The following is a 12,401-nucleotide window of genomic DNA, read 5'->3' as shown; positions in this document are numbered from 1 at the left end:
ATGTGGCATAATTGCTATCTGGTGTAGCTGCAGATATTCTTTCTTTGTTGAAGGGAAGGGGAAGAGGTAAAGAAATGTCACACATGGACAATAGTGGATCCAAAATGGTTACACTGTGATCTCTGGTTACTATACTCTAGTGTACATATCTTAAAATTTTCTGCTGTCTCTCTACTAGGATCCATTACTGAAACAAAAGGTGATGAGATAACTTTTGCAAGGATCAGTATGGAGGAAGCTGAAATGTCTGAGTATTTGGAATGCTACAAATTTCTTTTTAGATACCACTTAGGCTTTGTGTACAGAGCAGATGTACTATTTATATTATCTGCCAGTGTAACTCCCCAACTTCAGAAATTGCTAATGGGAAGCCCCTGCCCCCCCCCCCCCCAACCCTGAAAAAAAATCCTTGCTTTCATTGATCCATTGTATGGAGCTCTGGCAATGGTTCATCAACAAAATTGTTTAGGAAGAACTGACAATGTTAAAAGAGCAGTGTTGGCATGAAAAGTAACCATTACACGCCACCTCTCAACTAACCTTATTGTGCTGTTACCTTCCTACAATTGACCATGAGAGAGCCAAAACACTTTAATGTAAGAACTGACTCTTAAGCACAGTAGGTTACTCGTACTTGCTGCTAGTATGATTGGACTCCCTAACTGTTAAGTATAAAGCCTTAAGATCCACTTACAGCCTAATGGTAGCTCTGTTACAACAGAAGAGATAATGCCAGCAGTAACATGGAACAAGGTTCACCTTGTAGATATTGATGTGTTTAAGAGGTTGGAAGTAAAAGCAAATCAGAAATGTTGTGCATTTTACCTTCCTTGCACAGATCTTACATGAAGTACCTCATCACTTTTCCATCTGTTTGAGTACACAAACTTTTTCTTTTGATTTTTATATATAAATGCAAAGAATGTTCTATTTTTTTTAATGTAGTACATCATCCGGGGAAGTGCATGTCACAAACCAACTCCACCTTCACCTTCACCACCTGCCGCATTCTGCACCCTTCTGATGAGCTCACACGAGTCACTCCAAGGTAAGGTGTTCTAGAGAATGCTCATGGCTCCCTGATGTGGACAAGCCAAAGTGTAGGCAAGGCAATGGTACCAGTGGTGTTAATTGGGTCGTCTGGTTGGAAGCTGAGAGGGTACCTCAATTCACCACCATAAAATCTCTCCACCTTACCTTGGATATACTGTACATAAGAACTATTTAAAGTCACCCAAGAAATCTGGAATCTGTCTGCTTTACATCATTTGCAGCTGTTACAGGTCAGAAATTAACAACTCACATTCAACACAAGTGATATGCTTCTGATAATTTTCCAAAACATTTCCATGAACTCTCTTTTGTACATGAAGTGAGAATAACCCAAAAGATTTAATTTTCTAACTTCATAACTGATGGTCAGTAGTGAGGTCAGTTAATATACCCTAGACCCTTGGTTTGGATTCAGGACCCATCCCCACCCCCACCCCATGAATATCAAAATCTGTGGATGTTCAAGTCATAGTAAAATGGTGTCCTTTTTGGCAAAATCAAGATTTGGTTTTTGGAATTAAAAAAAATTTCATGACTCCATGGATGTAAAATCTGTGGATACAGAGGGACAATTGTACATTGAAGCAAAGATACAATTGCTAAAATATCTCCCTATTAAAAAATAACTTGAAAATTATTTTCAGTTGCTGTATGTTAATATAATATTGAAGTAATCCAAGAATCTGCAATGATTTGGGCAAGGTAAAACAAGATATGAAGAATTTCTAAGAGTTAATATTATCCAAGTGACAGCATCCAAAAAGAAATGTTAAATATCCTGCCTGCCACTTTTCTCAAACTGCAATACAGAAACTGCTCAAGGTCCCTAAACTAGATGTCTGTCTATTTGGAAATGAGTTTGTTACTTCAAAAACTCATACAGACAGCACAGAGATGAGTTGCTTGTAAACTATTTAAAAAGTATATATGATCACTGATCAGGGTAAAATATAACGAAATAATAATTTAGGAGGCATCTTTTTTTATTCTAAAATGTTTTAAAACAAATGTTGCAGATATGAAGTATTATTGTGAAAATTTTGAGTAATTGTAATTGTAATCGGCCTAGGGCTTCTGGGCATGTAAATGCCCAGCCTCATTCAGCCCTAGTTAACTGGCAGGATGGCACAAATTGCCCATCTGTACTGCCCCTAAATTTGGGCAGGAAGGTAAGAGATGGAGGAGGGAATAGAGAATCTAGGGAAAAAAAGTTCTGGCTGACTAAACATTGAATGAGTGCATGTTCTAGCATTTTTGTTGTAGGTCGCCAACTAGTTCTGTTATAAAGGGGTATGGCCTTTTGAATATCTTTCTTAGTCTTACCAAAGAAATACTTAAGGTGAACATTTCTCCCCTTTCCCTTACACACATACACACAGAGAGAGAGAGAGAGAGAGCATTTGGTTTTCTACATTACTGTTTACCTTGTGCTTTTTCCCCCTCTAGCACCATCCAGAAAAATAGCCAATGGCTTCACTACTTGAAGTGCTGGTGAAAGACAGCAAAATGAGAAACATGCATTAATTTCTTTTCCAACATAACTTCTGAAGTTTTGATAAGGATTCCTACTGCTTAAATATCAACGTAATGTGTTGTTAATCTCTGTGTAAAATACAGTTGTTACTAAATTCATTGCTATACCCTGATAACTGTACTTGGCTCATCTAGTTGATGGTGCTGGGCTTTGCTGCTTTCACATTCATTGTTGATTCAGATCCAGTGTCATCAATGCAAGGGAGTGGAAAGAGAACCTCCTTAAACTATGAATGATGCTTCTTCACAGGTCATGTGAGGAAGACGATGAATCTGCTTTATGTCATCTTATGCTGAGTGGAGATGTAGGGCACACATTATGACCAGCGTGACGGGGGGTGAGCAGTACTGCCAGCAGTCCCTATGCTGACAGAGTCATATAGAAGGAATGCTAGTGTTTGTGGCACCAGCTAATTCAAAGATTTCTTACCAATCCCATCTCTCTTTTCCATTCTAACCTAACATCCTAACATGAGGTTATCTTCTAACAAAATTCTAAAATTCCATATAGTGAAGTGCTGAGTTTTTAGAATCTAACACTAATTCGGAAATAAAAGACTTGGGGTGGTGGTGTCTATAATTGTTTTTGTTCTTGGGTTGTATTTTGCCTCATTCTCCCACACAAAAAGCCCTATCTGTTGGTTTAGTAAAGGAAATGTTTTCACCTAAGAGAATATCCGGCATCCTGCCTGCTATATGCTTAGAGAATCAGTTTCATATGGGTATACTTAGCACAGTTAGCCTGAAATTAGCCTTTTGAAGTTTGTGTGGCTTTAGAAGAGAGTGTAAGAAAAAGCACACAGGACCAGCCCAAGAAGCTTTACAACCCACATTTGTTAATTTTTTAAAAGAAATATATCAGCCTGAATCTTGTTGGTTAACCCTATTTGGAGTAGAACAACTGAATTATTTGCGTCAACACGTAAGTAAACTAAATTGATTCAGCTGATCTACTTTAGCTGGGTATAGCAATAGGATCCAGTCCATAGTGTTTTAGGAGGACAATGGAACTACAGGGAGAGGAAGTGCACATACATTTCATTTGCTACAAGCACGCCAATAAAACTTTTCTAAACTTGTTGCAATCATAGCTAATGCTAAAACAAACAACCCCTGAACATTTCTGTGTCTCAGATGATGGCAGTTTGCATTGGCATAGTCTAACATGAAAATATTTAGATGAAGGATCATAACTGAAGGATCATGAAACCTTATGAGTATAGGCAACAAATGCAAGAGAGGGTCTGTTTTCAGATGGTATACCATAGGCCTCATCTGAGGCACACAGCTTAAACAAGTGAGGATGGTAGTACTTGTGTGAACTAGTGCTTTAGTGTAGATTGTCGTCATATTAACAACTTGATTCCCATTGTAGTGGCACAATGTTTTGGTGCCACCAACATTACAGGGATGTGAATATTCAGGTGAGCAATTGGTAGTCTCTAGATGTTTCTGGATTGCAGTTCCACTTATCCTTAGCCATGTGCTAAAGAGCTGATGGGAACTGCAGACCACTACATCTGAAGGACCACAGACTGCCCACCTCAATCTACAGAAAAACAGATGGAAATGCTTATTCAGGCAAAGAATGTCTCCGTGAGCTGTGTGGATCCTACTCACATTACAGCAAGAGTAGGGCCTACCAGCCACATGGGCCAATAATGTTTTTATGGCTCATAATGTTCCTCTATCAACCAAGCACAAAAAACTTAAAACATATACCCAGATGTCCCCCAACACACTCTAGTGACCACTGGAGGATGATTTTACTACATTTTAGGTCTATGAGAGGCCTTCTTCCAACAACAAAAAAAAAGACCTGGAAATTGGCAAGTCACTGTCAGGAGAAAAAGGACTGTCCTGGACCTAAAACAGCTGTAGGGAGAGGGTGTGGGGAAAATGTCCCCCTAATAGGTATTGGGGAGCATTTTTCCCCTGAAGGTGGAGGGGTTTGTGGCATTTTGGCTGTGCCCCTAAGGTTTCCTAGGAGAGCAGTGTGGCCTCCAAACACTGGAGTTGTGTTTGGAGTGTTGTCCACCCATCCTTTACAGCAAATGGTGTAGATGCCATCAAGTACAATTGAAATAAAGTTTCATGAGAGTTTGTCTTTGCCTTCCTCAGAGGCTGAGAGAGTATGACTTGCCCAAAGTCTATGGCTGAGCAGGGATTTGAACCCTGGTCTCCAGAGCTGCAGTCCACTGCTCAAACTACTAAACCACACTGGCTATTGAAAACCCTCTCCAGACAGTTTGGAGGGGTCTTTCTTGAACACTGGTTTAATAGTAAAGAGCTGGATAAAAAATATACAGCTATATGAAATGAAAATTATTAGTTGCTCTGCTAATGCAGCACTAAAGATTTCCAGATAGGAATAGATCTTGAATCCTGACATCCCTCATATAAAATTTAAATGCTAGGATACATGGAAAATTATTTCTCCATGAGTCCTAGCATCTGAATTTTATGTAAGGGGTGTTCATGTTTGATGTCTATTACTGCCTGAAAATCTTCACTGGCTGCTTGATTTGCTGCACAGGGAAAGAAAACCGGGATTTCCTGGAATACTTTAAATCTCTGCTATAACACAGTTAATTGTTGTTGTTGTTTGAAATCTTACACAGCATCAAACACTTATAACTAAGAAGGGTTTGCACATCCCACGTTTGAAAACAAAATAGAATGCATACACATAGTTCCTTATAAATCCACTCACACATATTGAGGCATATAAACCAAGATATTGTTCATTTTGGGTAAGAAAAATAGAGTTCTTGGTAATTATTCTATGCAAATGGTCCTGCAACTTATCCCTCACATTAAATGGGGTTTTAATCTATTGCCAAAATTGGAAATTCTATATTTTCTTCTCCTTCCCACCAACTGTTTTTTGTGTTGTGTATCTGTCACTGTAGTGATATGAGTTATGTTTCCTGTTGGCCTTTATCACCACTCCCACATCAAAATAGGCAGCACGCTTTATGGCAGTACTGCTCAGGTGGTTTGTGGACTAAGCTGTTGATGGTCATGAGCTGTTGGCTGTCCGTCTGCAGCAAATTTCCAAGAAAGAAAGAAAGAATTGTAGCCACTGGGCACAAACATGGTACTGGTCCCTGGCACGTTGGCACCCCCCTCCCCTTGCCATTCATGAGATATCATAAGAAGGACTGCTTCGTAGTATACTTAGCCAAGCCTAGTTGTCTGTACAAACAGCTGGAGCTGCAATTATATTCTACAGGACCATGCACAGAAATATTTGTAGTGCAACACTGAATATGCTGCTTTAGTGACTAAACATGCTTTCTTCAATGTCTGTGTTCGAAGGGATAGCCAGGCTTTTGTGGCTTTGGAGAGGCATTTAGTCAACAAAAACTGTTCAGTTGATACTCATTTTGAGCCAGGTTTGTGAGTTGGTCAACACATTTCCTATGAAGGCCTATCAGGACTTATCACTGCAAATGGGAAAGGCACTGAGCCTTTCATGAGATATATTTGGCATATAAAATATGCTGATGAAAATGGTTTTTTTTTAGGTTCCATTTCATGAAGTATGCCTGAATTGCCCCATAATTTTTGTCCCATGGATGCTTATGCGGGGAGTTGTGCCATATATAAATACTCCTGCAAAATGCCAAGGTCTGTCATAAACCCTAGCACTCTGGTTTAAATTTCCATCCATAGATTAGAGGAGCTTCTTTTGCATCAGAGCAACTACCTCCTTTTTAGGCTATTGTCAAGTGAGGAAGTGTTACTGCAAACACAACCATTCATAGATATCAACAGTGAATTTTGTAGTCATTGTACTGTATCTGTAGCAGTTGCTCTTACAGTTGTGAAATTTTCTGCGCATTGGATCTGCATACACTCTTGAGCCTTCTCAGTGGCGATGGGGCATATGTGGAACCTCCAAACACTGGATTAGGCCCAAAGGTTAGAGGTTTCTTTGGTTCTACACACTGAAAAATAGCCTGTATGAACCAACTTCTTTATGCTGCTTCCACTAATCTTTTCACCAATATACCTAGTATAAAATTGGGTGGTGCTGTGTTGTTGTTGTTGTTTTAAAAAAAATGCAGATCAACTCCAACCCGGAACTCACTGAATTAAATTGCAACATTGCTGCAGATTTTGGTAGGTCTCCATAGTAAAGCAGTCTATCATGGGGATTATCAACCCCACCCAGGATATTAAATAGCCTCACTGTTTTGCCACAAAAATACCTTGCATTAATCTTTTCACCACTGTAATCAGAATGTACAGACAGTTGAAATGTCAACCAGTTGACATTCTACACTTGAAAAGGTAGACTCAGCAATTGGGGAGTGGGAGAAGAATTCTGTAATTAATAACATTTATAGAGTTCAACAAGCATCTGTACCTGCATGCAATTTAAAGTGCATATTGCCTGATCTGCATTATTTTAATGGCATTGAGTTATGATTGGTATTTTTTAATCTGCTGTGTGGAGTTTGCTTGGAGGGGGTGGGAAGTCAGGAGATTTGGAGTTTCCCTGTGATTTGAAACTGATGCCCATTAAGCATGACAAGTGTGATTCATCAACATAACATGAAAATTAATATTTATTATGTAGCGAGAAGCTAAGAGCTCACAATTCCCACTAATAATAGCCAGCCTTCTTTTGGATGAATAGGTATGAGATATTCTGAGAGGAATCTTTGACACTTCTGGTGTCTATAGGCATACTTGGTTTAATTGTGGAATTGATGAAAGAAATGGACACAGCAGAACTTACAAGCTTTTCCACACTTGTTGCTTCTTCATTGAGAACATGATTACAGTTTACAACTAAGCAACTATAATGTTCCACCAAATTAAGGGAAACCTACATTTGATTTTAATACAGCTGTAGACTTCTTTAATTTTCACATTTAATAGCTTTACAGACAGATGTACAAGAGACTCAGAGGCACTATTAGAGTTGTGATTGTAGGAAGCTTGCATTGGAGAACCTCTGCTTTAAAATAGCAAGAGTACTCTTTTTTTTTTTAAAAAATGCAGGAGTTCAGAACAAGTGTGGCTTTTATAGTAGCTAGTGATAAAATAGAAAGGATGTTGGTTCACATCTTCTTTGTGCCCTGTTAGGTTATTTATAAATAGCTGTAGTGTTATTAGTTTAAGTATTTACCATATCTGGCAAATGCTTCTTCCACCCAACTTTTCTTATAGGCCAAAATTAGTTTGTAGGAAATTACATTCACAATGTGCCTGGAAGAGGTTGTTGCAGAAGCAATAGCATTAGTTCAGTTATCCTGGACAAACGTGTTTGCTAAAACTGACCTGACAGGGATCCCTCAAAGGGATACACAGCACTGTGAAGTTTATTATATGTGTGCTTTACAGGGGTAGCATATCTGTACATCTCACAAACATCCTGAATCAATTTAAGCACTAGGGCTTTCATTGAAGACTTTAATTCATATTTCTATTTTCTCCCCTTCCAGCCTTAACGCAGCACCTACTCCAGCTTGTAGCAGCGTTGGCAATTTGAAAGGCACCCCAGTTGCTACCCCATGTACTCCTCGGCGTCTGAGTTTGGTGGAATCCTTCACTAACCTTCGGGAGTCAACAACTACAATGAGCACATCCTTAGGGCTTGTGTGGCTGCTCAAGGAACGAGGGATATCAGCAGCAGTGTACAACCCTCAAAGCTGGGACAGAGCTGGCAGAAGCACCCTCCTGAGTACTTACTGTCCTAAAATGGCTGCCATTCCTTCCACTCCTCCAAACTCACCTATGCAGACACCCTCTTCTTCCCCACCATCTTTTGAATTCAAATGCACGAGTCCCCCTTACGACAATTTCCTTGCTTCCAAACCAGCCAGTTCCATTTTGAAGGAGGTGAGGGACAAAAAGAGTATCAGGAACAGTGAGAGTCAGACTGATGTGTCTGTCTCCAACCTTAATTTAGTGGACAAAGTAAAAAAGTTTGGAATTGCCAAAGTAGTTAGTTCGGGGCAACCACAAGATCCTTCATTAACTCATGAACATGGACCTCTGCTCTGTGGGGCTCAAACGCCTGTGAAAACCTTTGTTCCTGGAGGCCTGGTACCTGCTGCAACAAGTGCTATTGCGGGCATTCAGTTGAACAGCGGCATTAGAAGGAATCGAAGCTTCCCAACGATGGTGGGTTCCAGCATGCAGATGAAAGGGCCATCAACTTTAACACCTGGCATCCTAATGGGAGCTAAGCTTCCCAAACAAACAAGTTTAAGATGAGTGACCTACCAAACACCCTCCTTCAGACATTTTTAAAAAGATTTTTTCTTCCATTTGCTGTTGAGTTTGACAAATCAACTTTGTGCCTAATGGAGGGGGGAAAGTGTAAACTTTGTACAGGAATGTATATATGTACTTGATGTATTATAAGTGAATCATGACACAGTTTTGACAATTTAACATGATAACCTTTTGAAAAGCTGTTTTGTTTTTCTTTGCACTGAAAAAAAAGCAATCTTGAGTTACAAAATAATTAATTCTCTAGTTAGCTTAGCTTGACCTTGCACCTTCTCTGGCAAGGGTTAGGTATCATGCTATCAGAATTATGGAATGCTAGTGCACATAACAACTCCCACAAATACAGGGAGTTTTGGTTGTTCGTCAAAGCAGTAACTTAGCATTTGATCATTTTGTTTTGCCCTTGTAGAGGACAGGGGTATCCAAAATCATGGTTTGTATGGCTAACTTATTTAAAAGGGTTTTTTGTCCCTCCCTTACACAATAAACTTGAAATAATTGTGTGTTGAGAATGATTGCTAAGCCTGCTAGATGTCTGGAAAGAGAACACGCCTTTGTTGCTTTTTCTAGCACATCCATGTTCTGCATTAATTTTATTTTTAATGCTGCACTGAAGTGTGGAAAGAAGAGTGCTTAAAATAGTGTTTTGTTGCAGACACTGAAAACACATGCCTCACAAAAACAAAACAAAGACTCATTAGAGTTATTTCTTGCTTTTGTAAGGTTTTAAAAACCACTTCTATCTTGGGAGCCAAAGTCACTGAAAGAGTTAATTGTAGGTATGGTTAAAAATCCTAATTTAAACAAATGTAGTATAGTATGTGTCCTTAGAGAATAATTTCAAATAATGTTTAACAGGGGTGCTCAAGTGAAGAACAATGACATTTTCAGTTGCTTCCCGCTTCTTCTCACTAGATTTTGAAGTATTAAAAAGGATCCAGTGGATAGTTTTCTAAACATAGAATATTTATCTTTCATATCTATTTCCATCAGACCCAAGTTAACATACATACTAGATATTACCAGCCAAAGATTTAATATAATTTACCCTAACATCTTTTGAAAAACTTAAGGATTTAGATTTTTCTTCCCCCAAAAAACAATGGTCCTGTTTAGATCAAACACTAAATTGCATGTTAGCACAATATGTTTAAGTTGTGGTTATTTCAAACAAGCCACGATTAAACAGCAGCTGTTGTTTAAAGCTTCTCTTAATCCTGATTTAACAGAAAGCTCTGTTTAGTTTAGCTTCCATTCTTGCAACTGTGTTAAAGGAGAAGTGAGATAGTTCAGGGCTCATTCAGCTAATATTAAAGCATTGCTTAGCATTCTATCCAAAACAGACCAACATATAGAAACTTGAAATAATGTCTGAAAGGACATGAGAGCAAATAGAAGCGGTATGTAACTTGATACCTGCCAGATATTTTTGGGCCACAGCATGCATAAATTCCAGCCAGTGTGTATAGAGAGTGATTGGGGTCAGGGTAGTCCAAAACATCTGGAGGTACCAGATTGCCTACTCCTGAAGAAATAGATAAGAAGCATAATGTACCATTAAGTTCTTCTGTCAGGCCTCTTTGAAATGAGTGGGAGACGTACCAGAATGATGATATATGACTTTGGGTCCAAACAGACAGGCCAAAATAAAGCTGCTTTGGGTCACTTTGGAGGTATGTTGTTTAAATGACACATACATCTTAAGGGTGCAGAAGCTGCACCAAAGCTGCGATCCAGGCCTTAGGACTGGAGTATGGCTATGGCATGGCTTCTGGCCTCTTAGGACACATGCAGCATTTAAACAGCATACCTCCAAAGTGACCTGAAGAAGCTTTATTTTGACCTGTCTGTTCGGGCCCTATGATTCATTTCAATAGGACCAATGAAGAGAACTTCTTGGTGGCTTGAGCACCAGATCCAAGCTTATTTCTGAGTTTTCTTTTTGGAGCAGTAAGTATGTATAGGTTGTGTGGGTGGCTGTTGCTGTTCTGGGCTAAACCAAACCCAGTTATTTATTTTGATGCCAGTACTGCACTACATGTATTTGCTGTGCATTGCCATTGTGCCAGACTGTTACTAAAATCATTAGCACTGATAATTATTTGTACTAGTGGAACTGTAATAGTTTTTTTTTTTTAAAGGTGACAGGTGAGTCCATTTTCTTTAAAAGAAGTAACTAGCATTGATATAACAGTGAACAATGAGAATCTTAGAGGAGAGCAAGAGAGAAGATGAGCACATGCATTAGCCATTGCATGTGTTTTCAATTTCTATTCTACAAACATTTCAGCACATTCTCTTTGGCTGTACTTGCCAACTGTTTGTGTGCACTTGACTGCAAGTATGTAACTTTATCTTTTTATCTGAATGTATCTTAATACAAAATTAACCATTTTGAATAGTTAAAAAAATCATGAATGTATTAGGACCTTTTGATGTACCCCGAGAAAATAATATCATTTGTGGAATAAAAAAGGAGAACCAAAATATTAAATTGGAAAGTATTGTTCTTTACTCTTTTTGAGCAGTAAATAGTCAACCATTCTAAAATGAGGTAATAGAGCACTGAAAAATGGCATTTATTTTTTTTCACAAATGAATATCAATAAACCAATAAAAGTGTTGCGACTTATTTCATATGTCTTGCCTCTGTTTTGAAGCACAAGTGTTTACTTTGCCAAAAACCTGTTATCCCAGTTATGCTGATTCTTCTCACTAGGAAAAAAAATGTTGATATTTTCTTGTCACAAACATGGTGGAAGCTTTCAAAAGGCCTTTTCTATACAATTTCAAAATAAACTAACAAATTGAGAAGAAAATGGATATTACCGTGAGACTGTGGATGAGACATTGCCAGGACTCTCTGTCCTCCAGTGCTCTGCTCAGGTCCTGCAGGCTCAGGTCTGTGGCCTGTTTCATTGAATCTAACCATCTGGTATGTGGTCTTCCTCTCTTTCTGCTATCCTCTACCCTGGTTGGGCTGAGCTGTTTGAAGACAGGTGATGGTTTGTTCCTCCCTTGCCTCAACACCTGCCTCAGGGAGGATATAAGTAAGCCTGCCTTTTTTTTTCCTTTGTTGGACTATCCTCTGCCTTTCCCAGTATAACTATTTTCTAATGATTCATGGCTTCTCATGATGTGGCCAAAGTATGACAGTCTCAGTTTAGTCGTCCTCATTTCCAGGGATCTGGAAATGACTTTGATCTATTCTAAAACCCATTTGTCTGTTTTCGTGACCACCCACAGTATTCTCACTACTCTCCAACACCACATCTCAAATGAATTGGTTTTCTTTCTAGTGGCTTTCTTCATTATCCAGCTCTCATGTCCATACATGATGATAGGGAATACAGTGGACCCTTGTTATACGCTGGGGTTTGGTTCAAAGATCCCCTGTGGATAACAAAATCCATGGATGCTCAAGTCCCATTAAATATAATGACATAGCAAAATGGTGTCCCTTATAAAAATGGAAAATCAAGGTTTGATATTTGAAATTTATACTTTTTTTGAACATTTTCAATCCATGGATGCTTGAATCCACGTATAAAAAATCCGTGTAT

General features: G+C 38.8%; 1 protein-coding gene across 8 annotated transcripts in view; it reads left to right on the top strand.

The window, feature by feature from the left end:
• The window catches only part of TRAK1 (trafficking kinesin protein 1), a 94,384-nt gene extending 82,914 nt beyond the window's left edge, over positions 1 to 11,470 (top strand). For all 8 annotated transcript variants that reach the window (XM_089532750.1, XM_089532748.1, XM_089532751.1 and 5 more), the window contains 2 exons: positions 946 to 1,048; positions 8,046 to 11,470. In XM_089532750.1, coding sequence (XP_089388876.1) covers positions 946 to 1,048; positions 8,046 to 8,820 — 878 coding nt within the window. In that variant the 3' untranslated portion in view covers positions 8,821 to 11,470. The remainder of the gene's footprint in view (positions 1 to 945; positions 1,049 to 8,045) is intronic.
• Positions 11,471 to 12,401: the final 931 nt, after the last annotated feature.

The sequence above is a fragment of the Sceloporus occidentalis genome, unplaced genomic scaffold (assembly GCF_023333645.1).
Source record: "Sceloporus occidentalis isolate IW3139 unplaced genomic scaffold, rSceOcc1.0.p SCAF_7, whole genome shotgun sequence".
In the NCBI taxonomy this organism is placed as follows: Eukaryota; Metazoa; Chordata; class Lepidosauria; order Squamata; family Phrynosomatidae; genus Sceloporus; species Sceloporus occidentalis.
Note: the sequence above shows the minus strand (reverse complement) of the source record. Positions and strands in the feature narration are given on the sequence as shown.